This window comes from Mus pahari, chromosome 6, assembly GCF_900095145.1.
Source record: "Mus pahari chromosome 6, PAHARI_EIJ_v1.1, whole genome shotgun sequence".
Taxonomy (NCBI): domain Eukaryota; kingdom Metazoa; phylum Chordata; class Mammalia; order Rodentia; family Muridae; genus Mus; species Mus pahari.
The window spans coordinates 82,685,931-82,712,087 of record NC_034595.1 but is presented as its reverse complement, the minus strand read 5'-3'; the positions used below and the strand labels follow the sequence as shown (position 1 = coordinate 82,712,087).

At 52.0% G+C, this 26,157-nt stretch overlaps 1 protein-coding gene across 6 annotated transcripts in view; it reads left to right on the top strand.

The window, feature by feature from the left end:
- The window catches only part of Ptpru (protein tyrosine phosphatase receptor type U), a 71,660-nt gene extending 46,454 nt beyond the window's left edge, over positions 1–25,206 (top strand). For 2 of the 6 annotated variants that reach the window (XM_021200972.1, XM_021200970.1), the window contains 15 exons: positions 4,187–4,377; positions 4,933–5,008; positions 5,385–5,461; positions 12,171–12,207; positions 12,847–12,944; positions 13,038–13,154; positions 13,825–13,979; positions 15,923–16,058; positions 16,485–16,634; positions 19,166–19,339; positions 20,914–21,054; positions 21,987–22,112; positions 22,232–22,389; positions 23,759–23,894; positions 24,085–25,206. In XM_021200972.1, coding sequence (XP_021056631.1) covers positions 4,187–4,377; positions 4,933–5,008; positions 5,385–5,461; positions 12,171–12,207; positions 12,847–12,944; positions 13,038–13,154; positions 13,825–13,979; positions 15,923–16,058; positions 16,485–16,634; positions 19,166–19,339; positions 20,914–21,054; positions 21,987–22,112; positions 22,232–22,389; positions 23,759–23,894; positions 24,085–24,147 — 1,835 coding nt within the window. In that variant the 3' untranslated portion in view covers positions 24,148–25,206. Of the gene's footprint in view, positions 1–4,186; positions 4,378–4,932; positions 5,009–5,384; positions 5,462–7,043; positions 7,062–12,170; positions 12,208–12,846; positions 13,155–13,824; positions 13,980–15,922; positions 16,059–16,484; positions 16,635–19,165; positions 19,340–20,913; positions 21,055–21,986; positions 22,113–22,231; positions 22,390–23,758; positions 23,895–24,084 lie in introns of all 6 variants that reach the window. The other 4 variants (XM_029539711.1, XM_029539710.1, XM_029539712.1 and 1 more) reach the window with 3 other exon arrangements.
- Positions 25,207–26,157: the final 951 nt, after the last annotated feature.

The following is a 26,157-nucleotide window of genomic DNA, read 5'->3' as shown; positions in this document are numbered from 1 at the left end:
GGGTGATTTCCCATAGTTCCCAGTTGCATTTCTCCCAGTGCTAATGAGGCTGAGCGCGTTTTCCAGCGTGATTGGCATTCAGGCCTCCTCTTCCGTGAAATGCCTGTATATCTTCCACCTCATTTTCTGTTAGGCTTTTTTCTTTTTCTTTTTTTGGTTGCTTTCTTAGTGGTTTTTAGGAGTTCTTTATATATTCAGGATAATAATCATTCGCCACATATGAATTACAAATATCGGTTCCCAGTTTGTAGCCAGTCTTTCCAGGTTATTTATAGCATCTTTGTGGAGGAATAGGAAAGTCTCTATTTTAATGTCCTCACATTTGTCAGTCATTTCTTCTATGACTTCTGCTGTCTGTGTCTCCTTAGAATTTTTCTCAGGGGCTGGGAAGATGACACTGTCTGTAAAGTGCTTGCCCCACAAGCATGAGGACCCGAGTACAAGCCCCAGAACCTACCTTTAAAAGCCCAGGAAAGGGTTGGAGAGATGGTTCAGCCATTAAAGGCCAGGTACTTGAGGGTCGCTGGTGCTCACTGGCCAGCTAGCGGAGCCTAAGTGGTGAGCTCTAGGTCCAGAGAGAGAAAAATAAGGTGGAAAGTGATAAAGGAAGACATCCAATGTTGGCCTTTGTCTTCCATATGCATGTCCCTGAGAGCCTGCTCATACATGTGTACCGGCCACAGCCCTACCCACAGCCCTACCCACAGCCCCACCTTCAGCCCTGCCCACAGCCCCACCCAGCCCCACCCAGAACCCTACCCCAGCCCCGCCCACAACCCTAGAATGTGTGTGCACAGGAACTTCGAGCTGTGGGGGGCATCCTTGCCCCCTCCCCGACAGAGGCATGCTCACATCTTTAACCATTTTTTTTTAAAACCCCTTTGTTCCCTCAAACTTCATATCTTCCAATTCATATTTAAATCTTTCTCTGGAATCTATTTTTATGTGTGGTGTGAATTAAGGGTTTTCTTCTATCCACAGGGATAATGAGCAGCTTCCGTATCATTTTCTTTCGTAAAAATTTTGTTTTGATTTATTTTCTGTGTGTATACTGTGGGGTGGGGGAGGGGGCCGGGGAGCTCGAGCCACTGCATTTAGGTGGGTGTGGGGGATCAAACGCAGAATCGTGTACATAAAAATGTGATATAGTTACGGCTTCTCAAAACTCTTGGTCTCCAGTGCCCACATGGTAGCTGCCCTGATCATCATTTCCCAGGGTCACTCTGGACTCCTCAATTAGTCCCTGGGTTCCTTGGGAGAGGAGCTCCATGTCACCTACCCATCCCCCTCCCTCCATCCCCTCCCCCTATCCAACCACACGCAGCAGCAAGGCCTGTGCATATGCATGTGGGTTCATGAGTGCCGCTGTACACATGTGTGGAGTCAGCAGACAACTCACAAGATGGTTCTCTCCTTTTACTTTGTGGGGTCTTGAGGACTGAACTCAGATTGGCGGACTTGGTGATGGACACCTTGACCCACAGAGCCATCTCCCCAGCCCAAGATTTAAGATCCACAGACAGCTTCCTTAAAGGAGCCAGGTCTTCAGACTCGCCGTGTTTGAGTCATTTTTGATTTTTCAATGTATCTATAAAAATACCGCGCGGTACTTCTGACAGTGACGCACTTGATGTCGTCTATTTCAGGTGCATTTTCAAGCACTATGTACACCTGTTTTCTGTTTGTCATCTGCCTCTCTGAACTCTTACTGTTTTACTTTGCTTAGTGGTGATTATTAGCCTTCATGTTCCAAAAAAAAAAAAAAAAAAAAAAAAAAAGGGAAAAGAAAGGCTGTGGATGTGGCCCCAGGGGTGAAGGACCCCTGTGGTGTGAAGGAAGCTCTTCATAGAGCATTTCATGCATTTCATACACCGGGCAGGCTGACTCCTCCTGTAGCCCCGGGGAAGGGAAGAGTGACCCTTGATTATACAAGGACTTTGAGGCTAGTCCCACCCCCAGCTCCATGCAGCACACACAAATGCTGGCCCTTCAGAAAGACTCATGCCAAATCGTGGCTCTGCTACTTCTGACTATGTGACCCAGGCAAGTGATTTCCCCTCTCTGAGCCTCCCTTTCTTCATTTTTTGCTTCTTTGTTTGTGAGATAGGTCTCAGGGAGCCCAGGCTGGCCTCAAAGTCCTTGTATAATCCAGGGTGGCTCTTCCTGTCCAAATGACTCCGGGTTACAACATCTGGAAAACCTCCTAGGCTGCAGCTGAGGCTTAGAACCCTCGAGCTTCGTCTACTTGCTGTCTGTTGGATAGCCTTCCCCTTTCTTGTCTTTTCCAGACATCAGAGACCCGATTGTGGTTTAAAACAGAAAACCACATCTATTTATTAGATCTTCTCAGGGCCCTTATAAAAGTAGCTTCAGGAGGAATGGTTTATTTTGGCCATTTCACTGGTTTTAGTCCCTCCATGTGAGAAGGGTGCAATGGAGAAGAACCGTGCCCCGCACACCAGACCACTGGGAGCAGAGGTGTTACCTGCCCATGCTGGCTTGCTCCCTCTTCCTCCTCACCAGGACCCCGGCCCGTCTCCACCCCGTCCTACTCCCAGCACTGGGTTTATAGGCATACACTTCTGGGCCCTGCTTTTTATGTGGAGATCAAGCCTCCAAGGCAGGCACTTACCCATGGAGCCCTCCCCTCAGCCCCTGGGTAACAACCAACCTGCTGGTGGGTGAGCATGTTGGTCCTTGGGGCATCGCTTGGGATGGAGTGGGAAGTGCTTCTCTAACCCCACAGCAAAGAGAGTGGGGACCTGGCTTCTCCGAGCCCAGGAAACCAGGTCATGGCACGGGACCCCATCCTTCCTAGTGGTCCCATGGTACATGTGCACGCGCGTGTGCACACACACACACACACACACACGCACACACACACCCATCTTGCATATTTACTATATTTACCACTATAACATGAGTCCTGTCTTCTCTCTTTGGATCTCAGCTTCCCCGTCTGTCAGATTAAGGGTGTAGAGCGTTTGCCTACATGATGAACTGGTAACTGATTGGTTCTCCAGCTGTCAGCCACCAGAACTCAGGATCAAACGCAGGAGACAGTTGTTCTGTGTTAAACTCGACACTCTTTAGGACTAAGGCTGCTGAGAGGAGTATGGCAAAGTAGGAAGACGCTGCCATGGCTTTGAGGCCCTGCCTGGAAGCAGTTTGCAAACCTTGGCATAAGATGCTGAGAGGTGGCTTCCCTGATCTGGCTGGGTTCTGGGGAGTGGCCAGGCACCTTATATTATCCTCTCTGTGAGTCCCTGAGGAGGGGCATAGGTCCACACTGGAGACGGCCTCCAGGGGGTCATTTTGGCTGAGACCTGGAGGCTATATGAATTCTTGGGGCATAAAGGCGAGGAGAGGAAATGTATTGAGGGATCAGCACATGGGAGGCCCAGGGAGGGGAGAGCAGGCACCTGCTAGAGATTCCCACACGATCCCCGCCAGGCCAGACCAGTGAGAGATGTGAAGGACAGGTCTCCAGTCAGCCATGTAGCCTTTGCTGAGCGGAGGTAGGTGACACACAGTGAGGGAAGCTCCCGGTAGGAGAGACAATGGCCGCTTTCCTCAGCCTTAGACCTGAGCACCCGAACCAGGGTGGGATGTTGTTGGGGATGCTGATTCTAAGTGCTAGGGAGGGAGTGTGTCTGTCTGGCAGGGTCTGGGGTTTGTGGAGCCCCCTTGTCTGAGCCACTGCCTTGGCTGACAATAGAAATGTTGGCTCAGGGGAAACCGTCTATTCAGGTGCCTGGCGTTGCTGGTAGAGGGGCGGCTACGCAAGCTAATTTTGCATTGCTCATCTTTGAATGGGGGTAAATTGCTGAGAGTTCCAATGTTCCAGATTGTTCCTTGGAGGAGGGGGTAGCATGTCCAGGGCTCTGTGAATACTGCCTGTGCAGGTTGAAGAGTGAAACCTGGCAGGATGGTGTGATGTTGTCATGGGATCACAGGGTGATGGAGCCATGAGGACCCTATGGGTCGCCTCAGTTGACCTGCTTATCTTGGAGATGGGAAACCTAAGATACAGAAAGGGATACTTGTGGGTGCTCATCGGGGTGGCTTTGCTAAGCTTGACTCTAAGGAATGACCCAGCCACCCTCCATGTCGGCTGTGCTCCCTGGCTCTAGGGGCCTCCAGCCTGAGAATGCGTCTGTGTGAGAACCCCTTTCCCTTCCTGCAGGAGACCAGCGAAGCGGTGGAGTCACTGAGGCCAGCAGCCTCCTGGGGGGTTCTCCTCGGCGCCCGTGCGGCCGGAAGGGTTCTCCGTATCACACAGGGCAGCTCCATCCTGCAGTCCGTGTGGCTGATCTTCTGCAGCATATCAACCAGATGAAGACGGCCGAGGGCTACGGCTTCAAGCAGGAATATGAGGTGGGCCTGGCCCGCTCTCCTCACTGTGGAGGAAACTTTCATGCCTGCCCTGGCTGGACCCGTACCCCGACAGTCCCCAAGGCAACCTAACACTTTGACCTTGACTCTGACCTCATCTTCAAGCTCAGACTGTCTGGCTGTTCACTGTTCTATCTCATCTCCATCCTGATCATGAGTCTTAGCCTGTCTCTGGTTGGAGCCACATCAATGCTGACCTTGACCTGACCCCAGTCAGACATTAATTCCTGACCTTCATCTGATCGGATTGCAGCCACCCTCTTCTGGACACAGCTCTGCCTCTACTTAAACTTTTCTCAGCCTTAATCTTGATCGTGCAATCTTTCCTCTCTTTCCAGTTCAAACTCAGGGTTCTGTATCTAACCTCTGTGAACTCTGATCTCCCATTGGCTCATCTTTCCCTTCCCTCCACACACATCTGGCTCTTATGGTGCCCCACCCCGACCCTGCCTTGGTCATTCTTCTTGTGGGGAGGGGTCCCGAGAGTCGTGGGTGTCTCTCTCTCTCTCCCATTGACTACCACTTTCCCTTTGGCAGAGTTTCTTTGAAGGCTGGGATGCCACCAAGAAGAAAGACAAGCTCAAGGGCAGCCGACAGGAGCCAGTGTCTGCCTGTGAGTTCCGGGAAAGGGGCCGTGTGGAAGGGGGAGCGTGGCCAGCACGTGCTCCGTGTAGTCTTGTCCTCAGAGACATGGCGCCCTGGCTGTTGTGATGACGGTACCGAACATGGCAGTATAGTGTCTTAGAGATGATGGAACAAGTTTGGGGGGGTTGAGACCTCAGCTAAAGGTCATACAGTAATTGCTGCTTCTCTTCCTCAACTCCATACCCATACCCTTGGCCCATCCTCATGCTGCTGCTCAGAGTTCATTAGTGAGCTCTGAGCCCTTATAAAGGTCACCTGGTCATTCCTACTTGACACTTGCCTTAGCCCCCAGGAGATCTCCTCCAGGCTGTGTGGCACAGCACGCCCTGCTGCTCTGTTCACAGATGATCGACACCATGTGAAACTACACCCGATGCTGGCAGACCCCGATGCCGACTACATCTCTGCCAACTACATAGACGTGAGTGCCTGGCCCCCTGCTCCTTCTGCTTATCTGTCCCTGTCCCCACCAGGCTAGGCAGGGCAGAGATACCAGAGAATAAATGAGGATCTGAGTGGCTGAGTTGTGTTTGGTACCAGGGAACTCAGAGGTGGGGAGCTGAGGATGGGTGTCAGCCTTCAGGAAAGCATCCTGAGGGTCGTGCTCGCTCACTCACCCCAGAGGAGGTAGAACAAGGTCTGGGGGCAGACAGGGAGGCTGAGGGATGGGAGGAGCTGCCTCAGCAAGGCACTGAGAGATTGGAGGAGGGATTCTCCTGGTTTCCATAGTTAAGCTGAAGAGGTTATGCAGGGCTAGATGGTAAAGGCCTTGGGTGTCAGGTTACGGACTTGGGCCAGCTCCCAGGGCCATCAGGAAGCTGTTCGAGTGTTTGGCTTTGATTACAGTGGTCCTTCACATCTAGCGAGGTGCGCGTTTACTGAGCACATACTGTGTGCCAGGTACAGCGATTAAACATTTTACATGCAATCTCACATTTCATATAACCTTATCACCCTCAGGAGAGGAAGCTGGAGCTCAGAGAGGTGAAGCTACCAGTTCTAGGTTACACAGTTAGAGTGGTAGACAAAAGACTCAAGCCCCAGCTTGGCTGTTCCCTCAGTCTCTGCTGCTGACTGTCCTGACATTGCTGACCATTGGATCTGGCTGGCCTGAGGGGAGGGGCCAAGAGAGGGCAGGTTTCCCAGGGGTGCGTGGGGGTGTTAATGGGAACTGGGGACAAGGCCCAGGGCCTTGACTGCATTCTGTACAGCAAGCTGGAATTGAGAGAGCATCCTTTAATTGTATAGGAAATGTATTCTTCTGAGTACCTGGACACCAGGACTAGAAATGAGAACACGAGACCATTATTGTTATTATTATTATTATTATTATTATTATTATTATTATTATTATTATTATTATTAAATGATACATAGATTCCAGTAGGGGAAACAGATTAACATTGAAAGAAACATGCAAGGAAATTCATTTCAGATTAGCTGGGAGCGCATAGGTAGGAAGAAAGGTGTCACATAGCCAGATAGTGGCAAAGCCAGGGCTGGCTTGGGAGACTGTGTGGAGGAAGCAGTGTGGTTGCAGAGGAAGGGGAGGGACACTCGGGTATGAACAGGGAAGTCAAAGGCCAGGGAGGAAGCCACAGTGTACCAGGGCTGAGGTCATCGGGATCTCTGGAGATGTCTCTTTTCTCCCTTTTCCGTCTTCCTCCTGGAGTTGAACGTACCACCCGTGTTTCCCAGAACCCTTTGCCTTCTCCCTGCCTCTATCCTGTTCCTTGCCTGGGGTAAAAGCCAAGCCTGGCCTCACAGGCTTGGGCGGCGTGGGGACAGTGGACCTTTCTCACAGGGATTCCACCTGGTTGGTTTTTCTCGGGGCCCTGGCAGGGACATGCCCATCCCTCCCTCTCTCTGGCCACCTGTCTTTGTTCTGCCTGCCAGCTCACTCACCCTTTCTGGCCTCTCCTATGCCCGCCCACCTCCACTCACCTCTGGCCTAACATCTGTCTCTTTTGCTTTGTTCTGTTTCCCTCACTGGAATCATTAAGATTCGGATAAACCGACAAGTAAGTATCTCTCCCTCCTCCACCTCCTCCTCCTTGTCCTCCTCCCCCACTCCTCCTCTTCTTCCTCCTCTTCCTCCTCCTCCTGTCTGGTGAACTGGCTGTGTCCTGGGCTCTCTCACATGCTCCAGCTGACTGTCTCTCTCTTTCTCTTTCTCCCTCCTTCCCTTCTCCTGGCACCAAACACGAACCACCCATTCCAGCAGCCTGCCAGGGGCTGCCACGGCTGAAGACTTTGTCTCCCCACTGGGACGTAGTCCCTCCCACCTTCAGCTCTCTCCACAAAAGCAGCTATGTTGGGGTGCTGGTCACTGCTGTCACTTTGTCCCCCTACTTAGCCACTTTTTGTGAGCTTCACTACCTCTGCCCTTCTGCAGAGCTCTTGGTATGTGTAGCAGGGAAGCTGCCCTCCGTAGGCACACAAGCTGCCCTCGTCTCCACAGCTGAGAGGCTGAAACCTGGGGTCAGTCTTCTTTAAGCTCATCTCCCTAGTGTTCAAATCCCTTCGTGGTCAGTTTGCTTAAAACTTAACCCCAATCATTTTGCCCTCCATTTAGCCCCTATTTGAATGTGCTTCCCTCCCCAAGACAAAACAAAACAAAACACATTCGTTTGAATATCAGTTTAAAAGTTGTAATATCTCCTGCTCTTTTTGGGAATCAAAAAGGACTGAGGACATCTCAGTTAGTGGAGTGCTGGCCAAGTGTGAATGAAGGCCTGGGTTTGAGACCCAGCATCAGGTAAAAACTGGGTGTGATGGTGCAGCCCTTTAATCCCAGCACTGGGAGGCAGAGGCAGGCGGATCTCTGAGTNGGAGGCCAGCCTGGTCTACAGATCGAGTTCCAGGACAGCCAGGGCTACACGGAGAAACCCTGTCTCAAAAAATAAACAAACAAAACAAAATATAAGAAAGAAAGAAAGAAAGAAAGAAAGAAAGAAAGAAAGAGAAAGAAATTAATTCAAGATCATCCTCAGCTATGTAATAAGTTTGAGACTAACTTGTCTTAAAATAAATTAAAAAGAGAAAGAAAGACATAAAGAAAGAAAAAAACCCTAATTAATTTAGCCATCTTATTTATAGTCATCATCATCAGTTTTGGTTTTTTGAGATGGAGTCTAGGCTGGCTTGGAACTTACTATGTAGCTGAAGCTAGACTTGAATTCATAGCCATCTTTTGCCTCAGCCTCCTGAGTGCTAGGATTATATTTCAAACTATTTAATGACTGGTATTCTTTGCTATTTTGTGGGTACATTTTCCATTTTATCTCCTTTTAAAAAGATATTTCTTTCTTTTTTTCTTTTTCTTTTAATCATTGCTAGAATTCTGCTCATTATCAGACTTCCAGACAACATGGAGAGACTAACACAAGAAGTGAAGGTTCCCCCCAGTCACATTTGGCAGGGACAGCCAATTATCCCAGACGTGCCCCTTATTCTGAGTACAGTCACACAGTTGGTTTGTAAAATTCTCAAATGTAAAAGGCCTGTTAGGTTCGCAAAAGACAGCGGATGTGCTGAGTCCTAGCGCCCCCTGTGGGCGGTGGTGAATTACTGGCTTTAGAATTTCTGGTTCCCTGTGGTCACCCACTAACTTGCCTTTGAATCTCACCTATTTGGTTCCCTTCTGTCAGACCCATAAGAAACACTCGTAAGGTCTCACTTGGCTTAACGCTGACTCAAATGCCAGGGAGCAATGCTGTCGCTGCTGGCACCTGCAGAGTGCCAGGCAACTGGAGTGTATTGTTTAATTGTGGAAGGAATCGTTTGCAGATGATAATATTAGTCTGAAAAAGGTAAAATGACAGCTGTAAGGCCACAAACCGGCATTATCATTTCACTCTTCCCCAATACCACCCACGGAGACTCCAGCAAGGGCTTAGCTCTGTGGTCCTCACACTGGCGATGCTTCTCGGGGTTATGAAGTCCAGGCATCCTGGGTGCCACTCCCTAAAGTGGATCTGTACAAGGCCATCTGCTCCCTTTATTTCAAGATATGCTCATTTAAAACTTGTATTTGTAAGGATTTGGGGATGACTGAGTTGGTAAATGCTTTCCTTGCAAGCGTGAGAGCCCAAGTTCAATTCCCAGAACCCATGTGTGTGTGTGGGAGGGGGCGGGGGGTTCATGCTTGTAACCCCAGCACTGGTGAGGTAGAGCCAGGTGGCTCTTCCAGGCTGACCAGCCAGCTTAGCCTAATCGCAAAGTGTCATGCCAAAGAGAGACCCTGTCTCCAAGGAGGTGGGCAGCTGTCCTGAGAATGGTACTTAAAGTTATTGCCTGGCCTTAAACATGTGCACACATGTCCCCTCCCTGCAAGTGCAACACCCCCCACCTGCACATGTGTACATACACCCACATGAACATACTTATATGTGTATAGCAAAACCTCTATTTGTGTCCTTCGAGTGATATCTTTGAGAAGGGAGGAACTGACTACTGTAGGCTGTTATCTGACCGTCACACACATGCGGTGGCACTTGTCCACCACGTACATGCTCCTCCCTACACACAAAGTAAATTAAAAATGTAATAATGTTTTTTTTTTTTAATGAACATGTAGAAACTGTGAGTTGTGTGCTCATATATATGCTTGCTTCACATAGGGCTGTGTGCAAGTGGAGAAGTGCTCAGTGGTTAGAACACTGGCTGCCCTCCCAGGGGCTCTGAGTTCAACCCACAGGGGGCTCACAGCCATCTGTAGTTCCAGTTCTAGGGAATCTGATACCCTCTTCTGGCCACCACCGTTCCTGGATGCACAGGGTGCACATGAACACATGTACATACATCATAAATATTAAAAGAAAACAAATAGGCCTGTATGATGACAAAGTCAGTTGGATGACCCTGAACCAGACTTCTCCAAAACATAATTTTCTTTTTTTTTAAAGATTTATTTATTTATTATATGTAAGTACACTGTAGCTGTCTTCAGACACTCCAGAAGAGGGCATCAGATCTTGTTACAGATGGTTGTGAGCCACCATGTGGTTGCTGGGATTTGAACTCCGGACCTTCAGAAGAGCAGTCGGGTGCTCTTACCCACTGAGCCATCTCACCAGCCCCAAAACATAATTTTCAAGCAAAAGAAGAATAGGATCCTGGGAAGGGCCCTGGGGGAGGGGTGGAGGTGCGGGGTGCTGAATCTGATGATGAACCTGTGTTGGGGTGGAGCTTAGGCAAATTGGATTTGCTGGGAGCAGGGGCCCAAGTAGTTCAGGGTGACCTGTTTCAAGCACAATTACTTTCTAGGCTTGGTGAGCTGGTTCCTCTGACCTGCTGTGGAGATAGCTGCTCGGGTCTTGGATAGGTGGCTGCCCTGAGGGCAGAGAGAGGTTTTTCCGTAGGTTTTCACAGTTTGTCACTTTGGAGGGATTTTAGCTTTTCCCAGGGCAACCATGAGGCTGTCCAGATGTTATCTTCCAGAGGACAACAGAGGCTTAGAAAGGTCCAGCCTGGCTGGCTACTCCCCTGTCTGAGGCTCTTCAGTGTGGGCACTGCCAAGAAACTGACCAGAAATGCACACTTCCAGATCCACCCACACCCTCTGAGCCCAAGTGGGTCTCTGACATCATCCCAGGGGTTCCTGTGTACCCAGAATGCCAGACTTCCCTCCTGTTGGTGTGGGGACAGATACAAATTTTATAACATCTAATCATTGGGATCAATGGTATTTGTTTTGTTTTGTTTGTGCTGTGATAGAATCCAGGGTCTCCCACGCACTAGGCATGCGTGCTACCCCTGAACCTCACCCTCAGCTCAGCCAATCAGTTTTAATTGAGTTCCGTTCCTCCATTATTGATACCGACTAATAAGTGCTGTTACTTGTTGGAGCTTGCCAACAGGGACCCAGGTCCATTAGAACCCAGCACTCGGGAGGTCTCCTCGAGGCCCAGCTGTTTTTTCCCCACCCCACCCCGGCTTTTGCTGGGATTAAAGGCATGTGTGCCACACCTTTTTAGTGACCTTTGAGACGTGGTTAAAATTAACAGCTGCTCATTGTCCTGCTATATGCCTGGCCCAGTGACAATACTTAACCACATTACTGTTTGTAATCACCTCCCCGGGAGGAAATCTTGTCCCAATCTACGCATGCAAGAGAAGATGGAGGCCAAGAGGAGGAAGGGGAGTTAGCTTGAGGGCTGCTGGGACTGACCCTGGCAGCAGGGCTCCGGAGGAGTTTCCTGGAGCTGTGTTGAGGACCAGGGATGGAGGGATGGAGCTTGGCTTTCTCTCACACCTGCCTCTGTTGTACTTTGTAAATTGTGCACACTGGCTTCCTGGCTGGCTCTTCACAGAAAGATGCAGCCTTGGGAGGGACCTTGGGGTCATTATCGTAGGTTTGGTGCTACTTCTGGGGGACGGAGGATGAGGTAGCTCTTGGCTTCTCTTCCCTATAAGATAGAAGGTAGGGCTTAGAACGGTATGGGGCCATCACCATGACTCTGGAAGCTCACTCACTGATGCTTGGTCTGAGGGCTCCAGGGATGGAGGATGAGGTAGCTCTTGGCTAGCTCTTTTCATGGGAGATAGACAGTAGCATTTAGAAAAACAAGGGGCCATCACCCGGTCTCAGGAATACTCTTCATTATCAGTAAACCAGATTTAAAAGTTTCATCCAATGGCCCCACGTGAAACCCTCTTTAAGCCCCCGCGCCAGCCACAAAAGTTCTGGGTAGCGGAGGTCCTTGGGAAGTGTACCATCCATTCCGAACACCCTGACAGAAACTGGGCATTCTGCCAACCACTGGTTCTCCCATATCTGGGGTTCGCGGTGGATTATGTTTCTGGGACTGTGGGAGCCAGACAGCATCATCCTGGGTTTCACATGTCTCTAAACCACAGTCATGTTGTTAACAGATAACTCCTGCTTTGAGGGCTAACAGAGGACCATCCTCTCTAGGGTTCCATAGCAAGACCTTGGTGTCTTAGCTCCACTTGTCTCTGCTTTGGGACTGGAAGGACAAGGTCACACCCTCATCCAGAGGCATGAGGGTGGGAATTTTTGCAGGAAGGGGCTCCAGGAAGGAGGGGGACGAGGGGGTTGGCTGAACGAACAGACGTCTGCTTCCCCCCCCCCCCGACATTCACTGCATCCCATTCTCCTGTTTCAGGGCTACCACAGGTCAAACCACTTCATAGCCACTCAAGGTACCTGACCCCTCAGCCTGTGGCACTCTCTCATGATCTGGAATGTCGCCTGCCTGCCTGCCTGCCTGCCTTGCTGACCTGCTCAGCTCCCTGTCTGCCTCCCCATTTGTCTTTCCATTCCCACTGCCTGCCTGGGTCTCTTGCACGTAACTGTAATCTTTATCCTCTATCTGTCTGTGCCTCCGGGTATGATCCATCCCTCCCAGCAACCTGGCTGTGTGTATCTCTGTCGTGATACATGTGCAAGGGCTGCTCAGGCCTGTTCTCACTGTTATGGAACATGCCTCTTGGTCCGACTGGCCCCCCGGGTCCCCTCTAGTCTTGTCCCTTCCTGCTACTACCTCTCTCTCCACCTCTCTTGGAGGTTTGCCCTATGGACCGAGGGTCTACTGTCCACACAGTTCTCTAAGCCTCACTTAGTACACCAGGCTCTCTAGCCTGGCTCTGCCCTGCTATTACCTGTTCTAGGGCCCTGCAGGCATGAAGCTGTGCTTGGTGGGGTATATTGGGGGGTGAGTGAGAAGCCCCCATTGGGGTCGGGTCCTGGGAGCCTGCCAGTAAGGGGTGATGTCACTGGGCATCATGGCATGCTGGCCATAGGGGACCTTGCTCAGGGACAGGCACCCTCTGCGCCCCCAGGGCCGAAGCCTGAGATGATCTACGATTTCTGGCGCATGGTGTGGCAGGAGCAGTGTGCAAGCATCGTCATGATCACTAAGCTGGTAGAGGTGGGCAGGGTAAGCGGGGCTGGAGGGGGGTTTGGGCTGGGGGTAGGGCGGGCTTCACAGTTGGCTAAGAGCCCAGTGAACCCTGTGCTCTGGGGGCCCCAGGTGAAGTGTTCTCGCTACTGGCCCGAGGACTCAGACATGTATGGGGACATCAAGATCACGCTGGTAAAGACAGAGACACTGGCTGAGTATGTGGTGCGCACCTTTGCCCTGGAGCGGGTAAGTCTCCTCTACACCTCTTCCATGTAGAGCCTACATTGCCCCAGTCTGGGAAGCATGAGGGGAGGGAGTGGCCAGCAAGCCCTTCTTGCCGGGAGTATGGCTGAGGGATGGGATGGTGACAGTTCCTGCTGGTCTCCAGTGGGCCTCTGATACGATGAAGATCTGATGACCGCCCTGCGTTGTTCCTTGCTGTGTGGGACACTGTGCTGTGGGCCCCTTACACACCTTGTCTTAGCTCTAGGAAGCCCTGGACACATGTGTACCATCAGACCCATTGTGCAGATGAGAAAAATGAGGGTCAGAGGTTTCCCTTTTGTATCAGGGTTCACATTCCCATTTTAGTTACTCTGTCAAATCCTCAGAGGAGGGCTGGCAGGATGGCTCAGTGACTGTACGAGCATGCTGACTTTGTTTGGTTCCCAGTGCTCACGTCTGTTTACATGACAACCCAGGGGCAAGGTGGGTGGTGCTGGACAGCATAGCTTTAAGCGTGTGGTGGACTCAGTGTGTGCACTTGTTCAGCGTTGGCAGAGGAGATGGTCTTCACTGGCCCTTCATTTTCTCACCTGTACAATGAACATTGCTACCAGCCTTGCCAGAACCTGGCCTGCAGTGGGTGTCCCAGTGTGTGCTGCCGGCAGGTGACTGTTACCACTGCTTTCCACAGAGAGGTTACTCAGCCCGGCACGAGGTCCGCCAGTTCCACTTCACAGCATGGCCAGAGCATGGTGTCCCCTACCACGCCACGGGGCTGCTGGCCTTCATCCGGCGTGTGAAGGCTTCCACTCCACCTGATGCCGGGCCCATCGTCATTCACTGCAGGTGGGGACCCTGGAGATCCCAAGGAGAGGGACCCAGGTGTGGGGAGCTGGGCTGGAGTGGCATAGGTTCATGGTCCCTAAGGAGTTCTGGGCTTGGGTCATCCTGTTTGGAGACAGATGATAGGAGAGAATGTTTCCCCAAGATTCCATGAACTTTGACTCCGAGGAGGTTGGAACCCCACAGAGCCCCTTTACCAGAGCTGAGGAATCCTGGAACTGCAAGCCCAGTTCCTGTAGCCTGTCCTGGCTCCTCTGCAGGGACTGCTCCCAACTCACCACATGCCACATGGCTGTCTTTTGCCCTGTGGCCTCCTGGCCTGCCCCTCTCCCCACCCCCCTTCTTTTCTGTTCAATTTTTAAAATTGAATTTTTAAAAATATTAATGATATGACTGCTCTATTTACATGTAAGCCTGCATAACACAAGAGGGCATTGGACCCCATTACAAATGGTTGTGAGCTACCACGTAGTTCCTGGGAATTGAACTCAGGACCCTGGAAAAGCAGTCAGTGCTCTTAACTGCTAAGTCATCTCTCTGGCCCCAAGACAGCATCTTTTAAGGATGAATTCTAATCATACAGGAAGTCTATAATGTAAAGTGTAATTTATATCACAAACAGCGAATGTTTATTAACTGAACTCCTAGCTTAATCTTCTCAGATTGAGAGTTAGAACATGGGCTTGGGAGATGGTTGGCTGAAGTGTCTGCTCCCCAAACCCAAGGAGCTGAGTTTAATCCCCAGCACCTATATAAAAAGCTGGGTGTGGGGGCATGCGCTTGTAATCTCCGCCCTGGGGAGACAGAGATAGGAAAATCCCTGTCTCTAACTGGTCAGCCTACCTAGCTTAACCAGAAAGCCCCAGGACCCAGGGTGAGACCCTGTCTCAGAAGGAACAATGTGTTCCTGAGGAATGGCACTTGATGTTGACCTTTGACCTCTGACATGTTTGTATACACACACACACACACACACACACACACACACACACACACACATGCACTACTGCCCATATGCACTCACACGGCCCAGTTCTGGAATGTCCCCTGTTCCCAGAACTTTGTGTGAATTAGGTCCCCCAATGTGAGGTCCATCCACACAGCATCACATTCCAGGGTGCATCCATCCACCTTCTGTTGCTAGGCACCAGAAATGATGGTGCTAGAATAGAATGGCAGCTAAGGATGCTCAGAGGTGCGGCTTCTGCGGACCGTGCGTAGGGACAGAATGGCTGTTTGTGAACATTCAGCCCCGGTGAATGCTGCCCAGGTCTCCTGAAGTGCTTGTGTGATTGAGCTGGGTAATCTTCAGTAAGGCTTTAATGCTTCGGTGGCGCCATATTGAAGTTGGAGTCTTGGTGGCACCCTTCCCGACCCTTCACCCCATCAACACTGCTCCCTGTGCTGAGCACACACACCAACGATGGGTCTGACACAGCCCTTCTCTCGCTGTGCTCCTGGGAGAGTTACGCAGACAGCCACATCCCACATCAATAGGGACTCTGTGGCAAGTGTTTAAACAGAAGGAAGCCATATTGCTCTGAGGGTTTGGAAGAGGGCCTGGGAGTGTTGGAAGCTCCATGGGGATGTGGGTGGGCATGAGTCTGTGGGGTTTTGAAGGATATACAGGAGTCTGAGCTATTGAGGGGAGAGTGTGCTCCTGCACTGAGCTCTGAGCGTACCTCTCATCCCTCTCCCTTAGTCCCTGTTGCTCCGCTGAGGAAGTCATTTCCATGTCCTCCCATCCTTTCCTGTCTTTTCCTTCCCCATGCCTTGCTCTCTGCTCCCCCTCTGTCCCCTTTGCTCCCAGCCCCTCCTTGTCAGTGTCCCTAACTCCTGAGTTCTATAGCAATGGCAGACACCTGGGTCCCTGCTTCTTTTTTTCTCCCTGGTCTCAAGCCCCCGCTCAAGGCTCTGATGTGGCCCTGGCCTTCCCTTCCCCTCAGTGCAGGCACTGGCCGCACAGGCTGCTACATCGTCCTGGATGTAATGCTGGACATGGCTGAGTGTGAGGGGGTCGTGGACATTTACAACTGCGTGAAGACCCTCTGTTCCCGACGGGTCAACATGATCCAGACGGAGGTTCGGACCAGCCCTGTCCCCGACCTCTCCCCTCCATTTAGGTCTCTGTCATGGAGCCCAGAGCTGGAGTAACACATCTCCAGGACATCCTAGGCCCCTCCTCCCCTGACCATCTCAGATGTGATAGGGGTTGGGGGTGGTGGGTGGAGGTGGCAGATGGGGGTGGCTCTTAGGTCTCTCCAAACTTCATTTCAGCATTGTGCAGGGAGGGGATGCGAGGGGGGTCTAGAGTCACGTGTACTAGGGTCTGGGTCCTCACTAGACCTGGGATCTTGCACTGTCCCTCGCCACCCAGGTGATCTGCTGGGGATGTTCCTGGGTACAGTAGAGATGAGCTAAGGGGATGGTTGAACTCAGCCTGGCCTTCTTTGTCCTTCATCTTCGGCAGAGCTTCCAGTCCCCTTACATTCCTGTCTCCTGTTCCAGGAACAATATATCTTCATCCACGATGCAATCCTGGAGGCCTGCCTGTGTGGAGAGACCACCATCCCTGTCAACGAGTTCAAGGCCACCTACAGGGAGATGATCCGCATTGACCCTCAGAGCAATTCCTCCCAGCTTCGGGAAGAGTTCCAGGTAGGGGGATGAGTTTGTGTGTACAGATGTGGGGTGTGTGAGTGTGTGTGTAGGTGTGAGGGTGAGTGTTCCCGCCCACGGAAACACTCCGGTCTGGGTTCGTCCTGAAGGGTGGGAATATGCTAAAAGGGAATAGGCTGCGAAAGGATATTGAGCCTAGGCAATGTCACACTGGTCAAGGCTCGAAGTTTAATAACCGGACTCTGTTTAAGTAACATAGAAAAATTCCCAGCCTGCCCTTAAGTCTTTTGAAGTTGCCAGCGGCGGTCAGATTGTAGGCAGGTCCAAGGGATCGTAGGTGGGTCCGAGGATCGAGGCGGGGATGAGTGCCTGTTGACGTAGGCGGTCCAAGGATGCTGCATTCTGGGAGATCTGGGGAGGTCCTCTTGGTAGCAACTCTCTGGTATGCCTATGCGCCTGTAGGGGGCTGGTGTTTTGAGGGAGAGTGATTAGTGGAGGTGGGAGACCCCAACCTGAGGGTATATGTGAAAGTTGGGTATACAGGGACATGGTTGTGTATATATACATACATATATATATATATATATATATATATATATATATATGAGTGGAGTGAATATGTATGTAAGAGGTATGTGACTTTATATACACATACACACAACCCACACATATATATGTATATGAATGGGCTGTGTGAGCATATATAGAGTTGTGTGTGTGTGTATATAGGAATGGAGTTTGGGGTGTGTGAGTGTGTGTGTGTGTGTGTGTGTAGGTGTGTGAGTGTGTGTAGGTGTGTATGTGTGTAGGTGAGTGTGTGTGTAGGTGTGTGAGAGTGTGTGTAGGTATGAGTGTGTGCGTAGGTGTGTGAGTGTGTGTAGGTGTGAGTATGTGTGTATAGGTGTGTGAATGTGTGTGTAGGTTTATGTGTGTAGGTGTGTGAGTGTGTAGGTAGGTATGTGAATGTGTGTGTAGGTGTGTGAGTATGTGTGTGTAGGTGTGTGAATGTGTGTGTACGCATGGGGGCCTGGGGGTCTGGGGGTCTGCTTTTCTTCCTCTCCCATTACTGGGATGACAAATTTGTGCAGTCAAGCAGAGGCACCAGCTTTTTATTTTTATTTCTTAAATGTGGGTTCTGGGGCTTGAACTCTGATCCTCACGCTTTCAAGGCAAATGCTTGAGCAACTGAGTCATCAATCTAATTTTTGCCTCCATTCCCTTTTATAAGATAGCAGTCTCGCTGGGCGTGGTGGCACACGCCTTTAATCCCAGCACTTGGGAGGCAGAGGCAGGCGGATTTCTGAGTTCGAGGCCAGCCTGGTCTACAGAGTGAGTTCCAGGACAGCCAGGGCTATACAGAGAAACCCTGTCTAGAAAAAAAAAAAAAATTAGCAGTCTCAAGGTAATCCTCCTGCCCCAGCCTAGTGCTGGGATTATAGGCTGGTACGATGATGCCTGGCTTCTGCCTTGGCTCTGGCTTCACACTTGAACCTGCACCTGGCCCGCAGCTGCACCAGGATGCTGTTACTCTTGCTGCCTCCAATGGTCCCAACAAAACACTAGCCCAGATCCCACACAGCTAGCCTTAGGTGTCCTGGAACTCACTCTGTAGACCAGGCTGGCCTTGAACTCGCAGAAATCCTCCTGCCTCTTTGTCTCTACCTCCTGACTGCTGCGACTAAAGGTGTGTGCCACCACCGCTTGGACCACACAGCTATTCTTAAGCCAGGCACTGGGGTTAGAGGAGGAGCCCATGATAGTCCCAGATTCTGGCGGTCTGTTTGGGGTGGAGCTAGGCTCATCATGCTGCAGGCTGCTCTCCAAAGGAATCTGTTGATCTCTGGGTACCAGAGACACAGGGGTTCCCTCCACTCCGAGTTTCTATGTTCCCTCAGCCATATGGCACCTGCTGACTGGCACAGTCTGGAGCCAGCATAGGGTTATCTGGGAAATGTGGCTGGCTGGTGATTCCTGAAGGGGCTATCAGCTTTGGGGATCATGACAGACTTGGGGTCCTGGGAGGGATCCCCAAGAATAAGAGAGAAATTAACATTTCTGTATCCTAACACTGAAGGTTTGGTGTTGAGATAGATGTCATAGCCCTGGCTGAGCCTATGTCAGGTGCTCAGGGTTGCATTCTGTCTAGACAGAGCTGTGACCAAGTCCTGGGGTTGTCTCTTGGGAAGAGGTGGGATGCAGGCTTGCATCTTTGAGAATGCTGACCATCCGATGCTGACCCTCACTGGGCCGAGCCCTGGCGCACCAGGCTCTTAGTGCCTGCCATGATCATACTTGGCTTTCCAGGAAGCCCTGTGAAAAAGGCACACCATATTCCCATTTTACAAGTGAGAAAGTAAGTCACTTATCCAAGTCCACACTGGCTCAGGGAGACAGGTGCTAGTCCCAAAGCCCAGTCTAGGCCCTTTGTGGCATCTTGACTTCCTAACTTCTTTGTCCTTGGGCCTCAGTTTCTCCATCCATCGTCCAGAGTTAATTATCTAACCTAACATCCTTTGAGGAGGCCCTGATTGGGTCTGTTCAGTCTCATCTCTCTCTCTCTCTCTCTGCAGACGCTGAACTCAGTCACGCCACCGCTGGACGTGGAGGAGTGTAGCATCGCCCTGCTACCCCGGAATCGAGACAAGAACCGTAGCATGGATGTGCTGCCACCAGACCGCTGCCTGCCCTTCCTCATCTCCAGTGACGGGGACCCCAATAACTACATAAATGCAGCACTGACTGACGTGAGAACCGAGACTGCAGTCGCTCTGGAAACCCCCTCCTGGGAGGGCCCTGGAGTCGATGGAGCATAGCCAAGGCCTCTGGAGGAGGGACATCCCCCCCCCCCCGAACCTCCCATGATGCTCATTCAGTGGGACGGGCCCATGGGAGACCTTCTTAGCCTTCTCAGTCTTATACTCTGGACACCCAGCATTCCATTCCATTTCTGCTATTACAGTCAGCTTTAGCGAGGGTCTGGATGGTGGGCTTCAGGCAGGGTTGTCTCCAGGCCCGGTCCCAGCAGAGCCTGGCATGAGATGAGGGCTTTGCTTGGGGATCCCTGAGGATTTGAGGTCAGGACTTGACACCTGATATTTAGAACTGGGGGAGTCTGTTTTGAGAAGATGGGGCTTTACCTGGCCTACAGTGGTGATTAGACCCCCAGTCCTTACCTAATTGTGGCCTGGGGGGCCCAGGAACCGATGAGCAGACCTGTCCCTGGCCCAAGGGTCTTCACCTCCTTGACCGGGCATTGCAAACAGAGCAGGATATAGGGGCTGGGGCTTGGGGTGACGCCCTCTGAGGAGGAGGAACTGTGAGCAACGCTCCTGTTCTACTCCCTCTTAAAGCCAGATGGGAGAGAAGCACAGGAGGCGGACAGGCAGAGAACCAAATGTTACAGAAAACTCGAGAGAATATGGCTTTAGCCGTGTAGCCACATAGGCTGTGTGTGTCTCGGGCCCTCTGTCAGGCTGACTTGCTCCACATCAGGGGCAGGCCATCATGGGGACAAGGAGCAAGGCACTAAGAACTCAGTGTTGCCGAGAGCAAAGAACCAAGGGCAGTGAGTGGTCAGGGAGAAAGAAAGAAGAGAAGAGAGCCAGGCCAGGCTCAACACAACTGGAAGATCTCCACCTAGGGAGGAGAGAGCCCTGTCCCCAAGTTGGTCTGAAGGAGGTAGGGTTTTTGTGGCCTAGTTCCTGGCCCAGAGCCACTCTGCAGGACAGCACAGGGCGCAAGGCACACAGTGAGAGGGACACTTGGTGTTGCCTGTGAGCTTCTTGGTGTGAACTGAAGCTCTATGTCTGAAGCGAGGCACATGGGAGAGGCTCACAGTCACCATTCCTCAGCCCAGTGCCATGTGTGTGCGTGTACATGTGCCCACTGGATCGCTTAGTTGGGTGTCTGGGCCTGCTGAAGGGTCCTAGTGAGTATCATAGTTTGTCACGGAAGCTTGGGGTTTCGTGACCTCCTCTCTATCCATGACCTTTCACCTCAGTGTGCTCTCTACATCCTGGAGGCTGGAGAGGTGACTCCAGTGTCCAGCTAGGAAAGGTCATGGGTGGGAATGGACTGCGGGTTGGTCTCCCCTGGGTCCCTGAAGCCTTGGATACTTGGTTCCAGCCATGCGTAGTGGGTCTGGTATTCCAGAGGACTGATTCTTAGACACCAATGTGTTGTCTGAGGGAAGGGGTTGGCTGGGGTCCATTTGGGGTGGTCCAGTCTGTAGGAAAGTCTCTGGTGTGCGAGCACTGGCTTCTGGGAGGCACTGCCCAGAGCCATCAGAGGGTCCTTCTAAGAGCCGTTTCCTCTGCAGAGCTACACACGGAGCGCTGCCTTCATTGTGACCCTGCACCCGCTGCAGAGTACCACACCCGACTTCTGGCGGCTGGTCTACGACTACGGTTGCACCTCCATCGTCATGCTGAACCAGCTTAACCAGTCCAACTCCGCCTGGGTGAGGCTCTGGGACCTCCACTGATGCTGTCCCCAAAGTCATCAGCTCTGCTGTCACACTCCCTCCCAGAGCCAGGCTTTCCTAATCTATAAACAAAGGTTTCATGTGGAACTAACTCAGCTCCTTTTTAAGTGAGCACCTGGGACTGTTGTGCACGCTTGATCCCATTTATAGTTGACAGTGGCTTCTGGATAGAGGCTTCAGGGAAGAAAAGGAATTAAGACCAGTAGAGAAGAGGTGCTTTCTCCAAGGTCACACAGTGGGAGGGGCAGTGCTGTGCTCCCCAACCCATTCAGAATTTCTGCTTCTGCAGTGTTCCCCCCAAACTACCTACCCTGGGGCTTTTTGAGGTAAAACAAATTCAAGGCTCTTGTTTTCTCTGTGACTTAGGGTAGGCCATGTTACCTCTTTATGCCGAAGCACATGTGTGCGTATGTGTGTATTGGAGGGGCCACCTCTGCCCCTCTCCCATCTCTGGTGCTGTCTATAGGAGTTGAGTGGGGGAATGAAGCCGTGTTTGAGCGTCGGGACCATCTTATCTCTGAGCTGGAGCCGGGCTCAGAGGCAGCCAGGAGGAGGCATTGTCGCTTTGGAATAGGTGGGGTGCATGCCTGCCTCTTCCTGGAGAACGGTAGCGTGATGCAGGAGTCCACGCACACATGTGTGTGGGATGCAGCTACCATGTTAGGGGAGGTTTCCAGTCACATAGCCGTGGGGATCACGATGCTGTCTGTGACGAGTCTGCTGTGACCAGTCTGAATGTGCCAGCGCTCTGGGCAGCTGTCCTTGTGCTCTGATGTGTGTGTGTGGTGGAGAGATAGGTCTGCTGCAGGGGAGTCCGGAGTCAGGCACTGAGCCAGGCTGGAGCCCCCAGAGCTGTCCCTGGAGTGGGGACCGGCTCTGTTCCACTCAGCTTCCTCTCTGTGTCCCAGCCCTGCCAGCAGTACTGGCCAGAGCCAGGCCGACAGCAGTATGGGCTCATGGAGGTGGAGTTTGTGTCTGGCACAGCAAACGAGGATTTGGTGTCCCGAGTGTTCCGGGTACAGAACTCTTCTCGGGTGAGTGTCCTGAGGAGGCCAAGGGTGAGCGGCCAGGGCTGCCTTTACTGACGAGAGGTCATCGGGGGTTCCTGTGACCTTCGTGCTTATGTTTCTCTGCCTGGCTGCTGTGTCCCCAGCTGCAGGAGGGTCACCTGCTGGTACGGCACTTCCAGTTCCTGCGTTGGTCTGCTTATCGGGACACGCCTGACTCCAGGAAGGCCTTCCTGCACCTGTTGGCTGAGGTGGACAAGTGGCAGGCAGAGAGTGGGGATGGGCGCACCGTGGTGCATTGTCTGTGAGTGTTCCCTGGCGTCTGTGAGTGCTCCCTGGGAGGGGGTGGTGGGTGAAGGACAGGAGACTGACGGGGCTCTCAGGGCTAACAGAGTCCAGGCTCCAGGGGCTGTCAGAATCCCTCACTCCATGACATTACAGCATGCTTACACATGTTCTTCATTTGTGTGTGCACGTGTGTGAGGTATAGGTATGCACATGGGACAGCCCATGTCTAGAGGTCAGAGGACAACTTCATAGAGTTGGTTTTCTGTTTCTACCTTTTCCCGAGCTCTAGGACTCAAACCCAGGTCACTAGGTTTGTGTGTGTCTTTACTCCACTGAGGCATCTTGCCGTCTCTATATAACATACTTTAAAAACTTTAAAAAATTATACTTCTTTAATGTGTGTGTGCGCACATACATGTGTGTGAGCATGCATGTGTTTTTGCATGGCAGTGTGTGTGTGTGTGTGTGTGTGTATGTGTGTGTGTGTGTGTGTGTGTGTAGGGCACAGGACAACAGGAACTGCAGGAGTCAGCTCTTTGCTTCCATCATGTAGGTCCTGGGGATTGAACTCAGGCCGTCAGTCTTAGCGGCAAGCACTCTTACCCACTTAGCCCTCCTGTTGGCCCCATGTAGCACATCCTTTATGCCAGTGGCATTCTAGTCTTTATGTATGCATGTACACACGCAAAGTTCTTTCTCTCTCTAGTGTGTTTATTTAGTCTCCATTTGTTTATGTGCACCTCCACCCAGAAATGCAGGCCTTCACTCATATCTAGGCACACTCACTTCTTTTTCATGCATTTTGCCCTCTGTGAGCCTTCCAGCACCAGCCTGGGCCCTGTCCTCTGAGGTCTCGCCTTCAGTTTTAGTGAGAGACTCCTGCAGCAGGAGGCTAGTGAGTCTCCCATTCCCCAGGAGGCTCCTGTTGGGTCACAGGAACAGAGGGAAGTGGGAGGAGGAAGCTGGGACGCCTGGCGGCCACGCGCTGTGCCCAGCGCCTGTGTATGGCTTGTGTGTCTGCACTATTGGCTCTGGCTGGTGTTCGCACTTCTCATCTTGCTCTGGGTCTTGTTTGCCTCTGTCACTTGAAGCGTGGTTGGCTCTTTCCTCGAGGCGTCTACAGGCCAGTGCTTCTTGAGGACATCTCAGACACGATACACAGTTCTGGATGTCAGTCTCAACCCTGAACTGTCTTTAACCTTCTGCTCCTAGGTCTAGCTCCTGGGTTATGCTTCTCCTCTCTCATCTCCCTAGCCACGCTTACGTGGCTCTTCAGTGTTACCCACCGCCTTTGGCCTCTCTGACCTTGCCCCTGCCCTTAGATTGCCTAGCTCCATTCCCCACCCTTTTCCCCCCACCCCAAACCTCTTCTGTGTTTCCTTTAGCAATGGGGGTGGCCGCAGTGGCACCTTCTGCGCCTGTGCCACGGTCTTGGAGATGATCCGCTGTCACAGCCTGGTGGATGTTTTCTTTGCTGCCAAAACGCTTCGGAACTACAAGCCCAATATGGTGGAGACCATGGTGAGGAGCTGTGTCCCAGGCACGACTACTTCAGACCCCCAAACAACCCCCATAGAGTTTCTCAAAACCTACGTACTCTTGTCTGATCCCCAACTTTGGGCCTCCCTTCTAGTCCTGGGTCGTTGGGGTGCCTTTCTCATTGCCCTTCTTCTGGAGGGTGGCCCGGGCTCAAGGCGCTCTCTTTCCTCAGGATCAGTACCATTTCTGCTACGACGTGGCCCTGGAGTACCTGGAGGCTCTGGAGTTGAGATAGCAGGCACCTGGCCTGGGGCGCCCAGTGAACACCCAGGGCATGACCCATCATCCCAGACTGATGAGAAGGGCCTGTGGCCCCAACTTTGCTCAGCCATAATTCCACAGGGACAACACTGGAATGGACGGATGCAGCACCATCTTGGTGACCTCCTTGGGAAGGCTGCAGGCCGAGGAGAAGCTTTGCAAGACTGTATCAGCCCCACCTCCAGAGGGCTCTGCAGACCTGTGCAGAGAAACTCGCCTGGACCAAAATAGTTAGTGCTGGGGAGCCCGGGCCAGGCCCCTCTGCTCCATCACAGTCCTTGGCAAGAAATGAATGAGCGTCTGCAGAGAGTGGCCAAGGTTTGCACCCCGTGTGGTCCATTCTGCACATGGTAGAGGCTCACTGGGACTTGGCAGGGGCTGAGTCTTAGCTGGCTGAGCCCCCGAGAGTCCTGAAGCTGGGACTCCTCCCTGTCTCACCGGTGGAACCCGCTGAGCATCCTGCAGCTCCGTTCTCCATCCCACTGCCCCTACAGACCTGGGGTGCTTTGCTCGCTTTCCTCCTGCTTCTGAGCTTTTCCTGCAACAGGACCCGTGCCTCCCTCCTGGGCTCCATCCCTGCCTGGCCCAGTATATGCAGAATGATACACTTCAGCTCCCTCTTCCCTGGCCTTCAGGTCTCCATGGCTCGGTCCTGCTCAGCTTGGGCCCGTGACAATCCACAGGGCTGAATCACAGCCCCTGGGGTTGAGGTCCCTGTGGCTCTTGGTGAGGCAGCCACTGGAAGGGGGCGGGCTAGAGCAGGGCTGGTGTCGGCTCCTAGAGTACAGAGGAAGAAGGGTGCTTTGGGATGGAGGACCAGTGCTTTTTTTGTTGTTGTCATTTTGTTATTTTTTTGATGGGAGGGTGGGAAGTTCTCTTTATAATGGGGTAGGCCACACCCCCATTTCGTGCCTCAATTTTCCCATCCGTAAACTGTAGATATGACTACTGACCTACCTCACAGGGGGCTGTGGGGAGGTGTAAGGTAATGTTTGTAAAGCGCTTTGTAAATAAATGTGCTCTCTGAATGCCACCCTGTGACTCTGTGTGTATGATAGATGCCTGCCCAGCCTCCTGGGGCAGTGTGGGTCAGAGGCCTAGATGCTAGGCTTGTTTTGGCTTTTCTGTTCACCAAACAGCAGATATATGGACCAGGGCATCACTCAGAGTCCTCCCACAGAAGTTGTTCCTGCAACACAGTCCTTAACAAGAGTACCTTAAGGGAGGACAGGGTGATTCTGGGATTCAGCTCAAGGGTACAGTCCACTATAGTGAGTGCTCTAGTTTGGCTTCTGTTGCGATGATAAACAGCATGACCAACAGCAATGTGGACAGAAAAGCGTTTATTTCATCTTATAGGTTGCAGTCCATCATAAGTGAAGCCAAGGCAGGAACTCAGAGCAGGACTCGGAGGCAGAAGCCAAGGAGGGACACTGTTAATCGGCTCACTTCCCGACTCATGTTCAGCATCTTTCTTCCGTAGCTCAGGTCCACCAGCCTAGGAATGGTTCTGCCCACAGTGGGATGAACCCTCCCCCATCAACCATTAAGTAAAACCAGTTCCTTGGAGACAGGAGCACAGGCCAGTGTAGTGATGGAGGGGAGTCTTCAGTTGAAGTTCTGTTTTTCCAAGTGCATCAGATTGACAACTGGGATTAGGCATCACAGTGGGGATGGGGAAGAGGAAGGAACAGGGAGGGCGGAGCCTCAAGCATCTCTTCACATTACATTCCAGTCAAGAGGCAGGGAACAGGGGCTGAGGAAAACCCTTAACAGGTGAGAGTGGCTTGCTAGGCAAGCATGAGGACCCGAGTTCAAGACCCATATAAAAGTTGGGCGTGGCCACACATGTCTATAACCCTGGCATTGGACAGTGAAGATGAATGAGTCCATGGTGAGCTTCAGGTCAGTGGAAGAGGACGTAATGAGGTCAGCAACAGAGGAAGAGACCAGATGTCCTCCTCTGACCTCTGCATGGGCACAC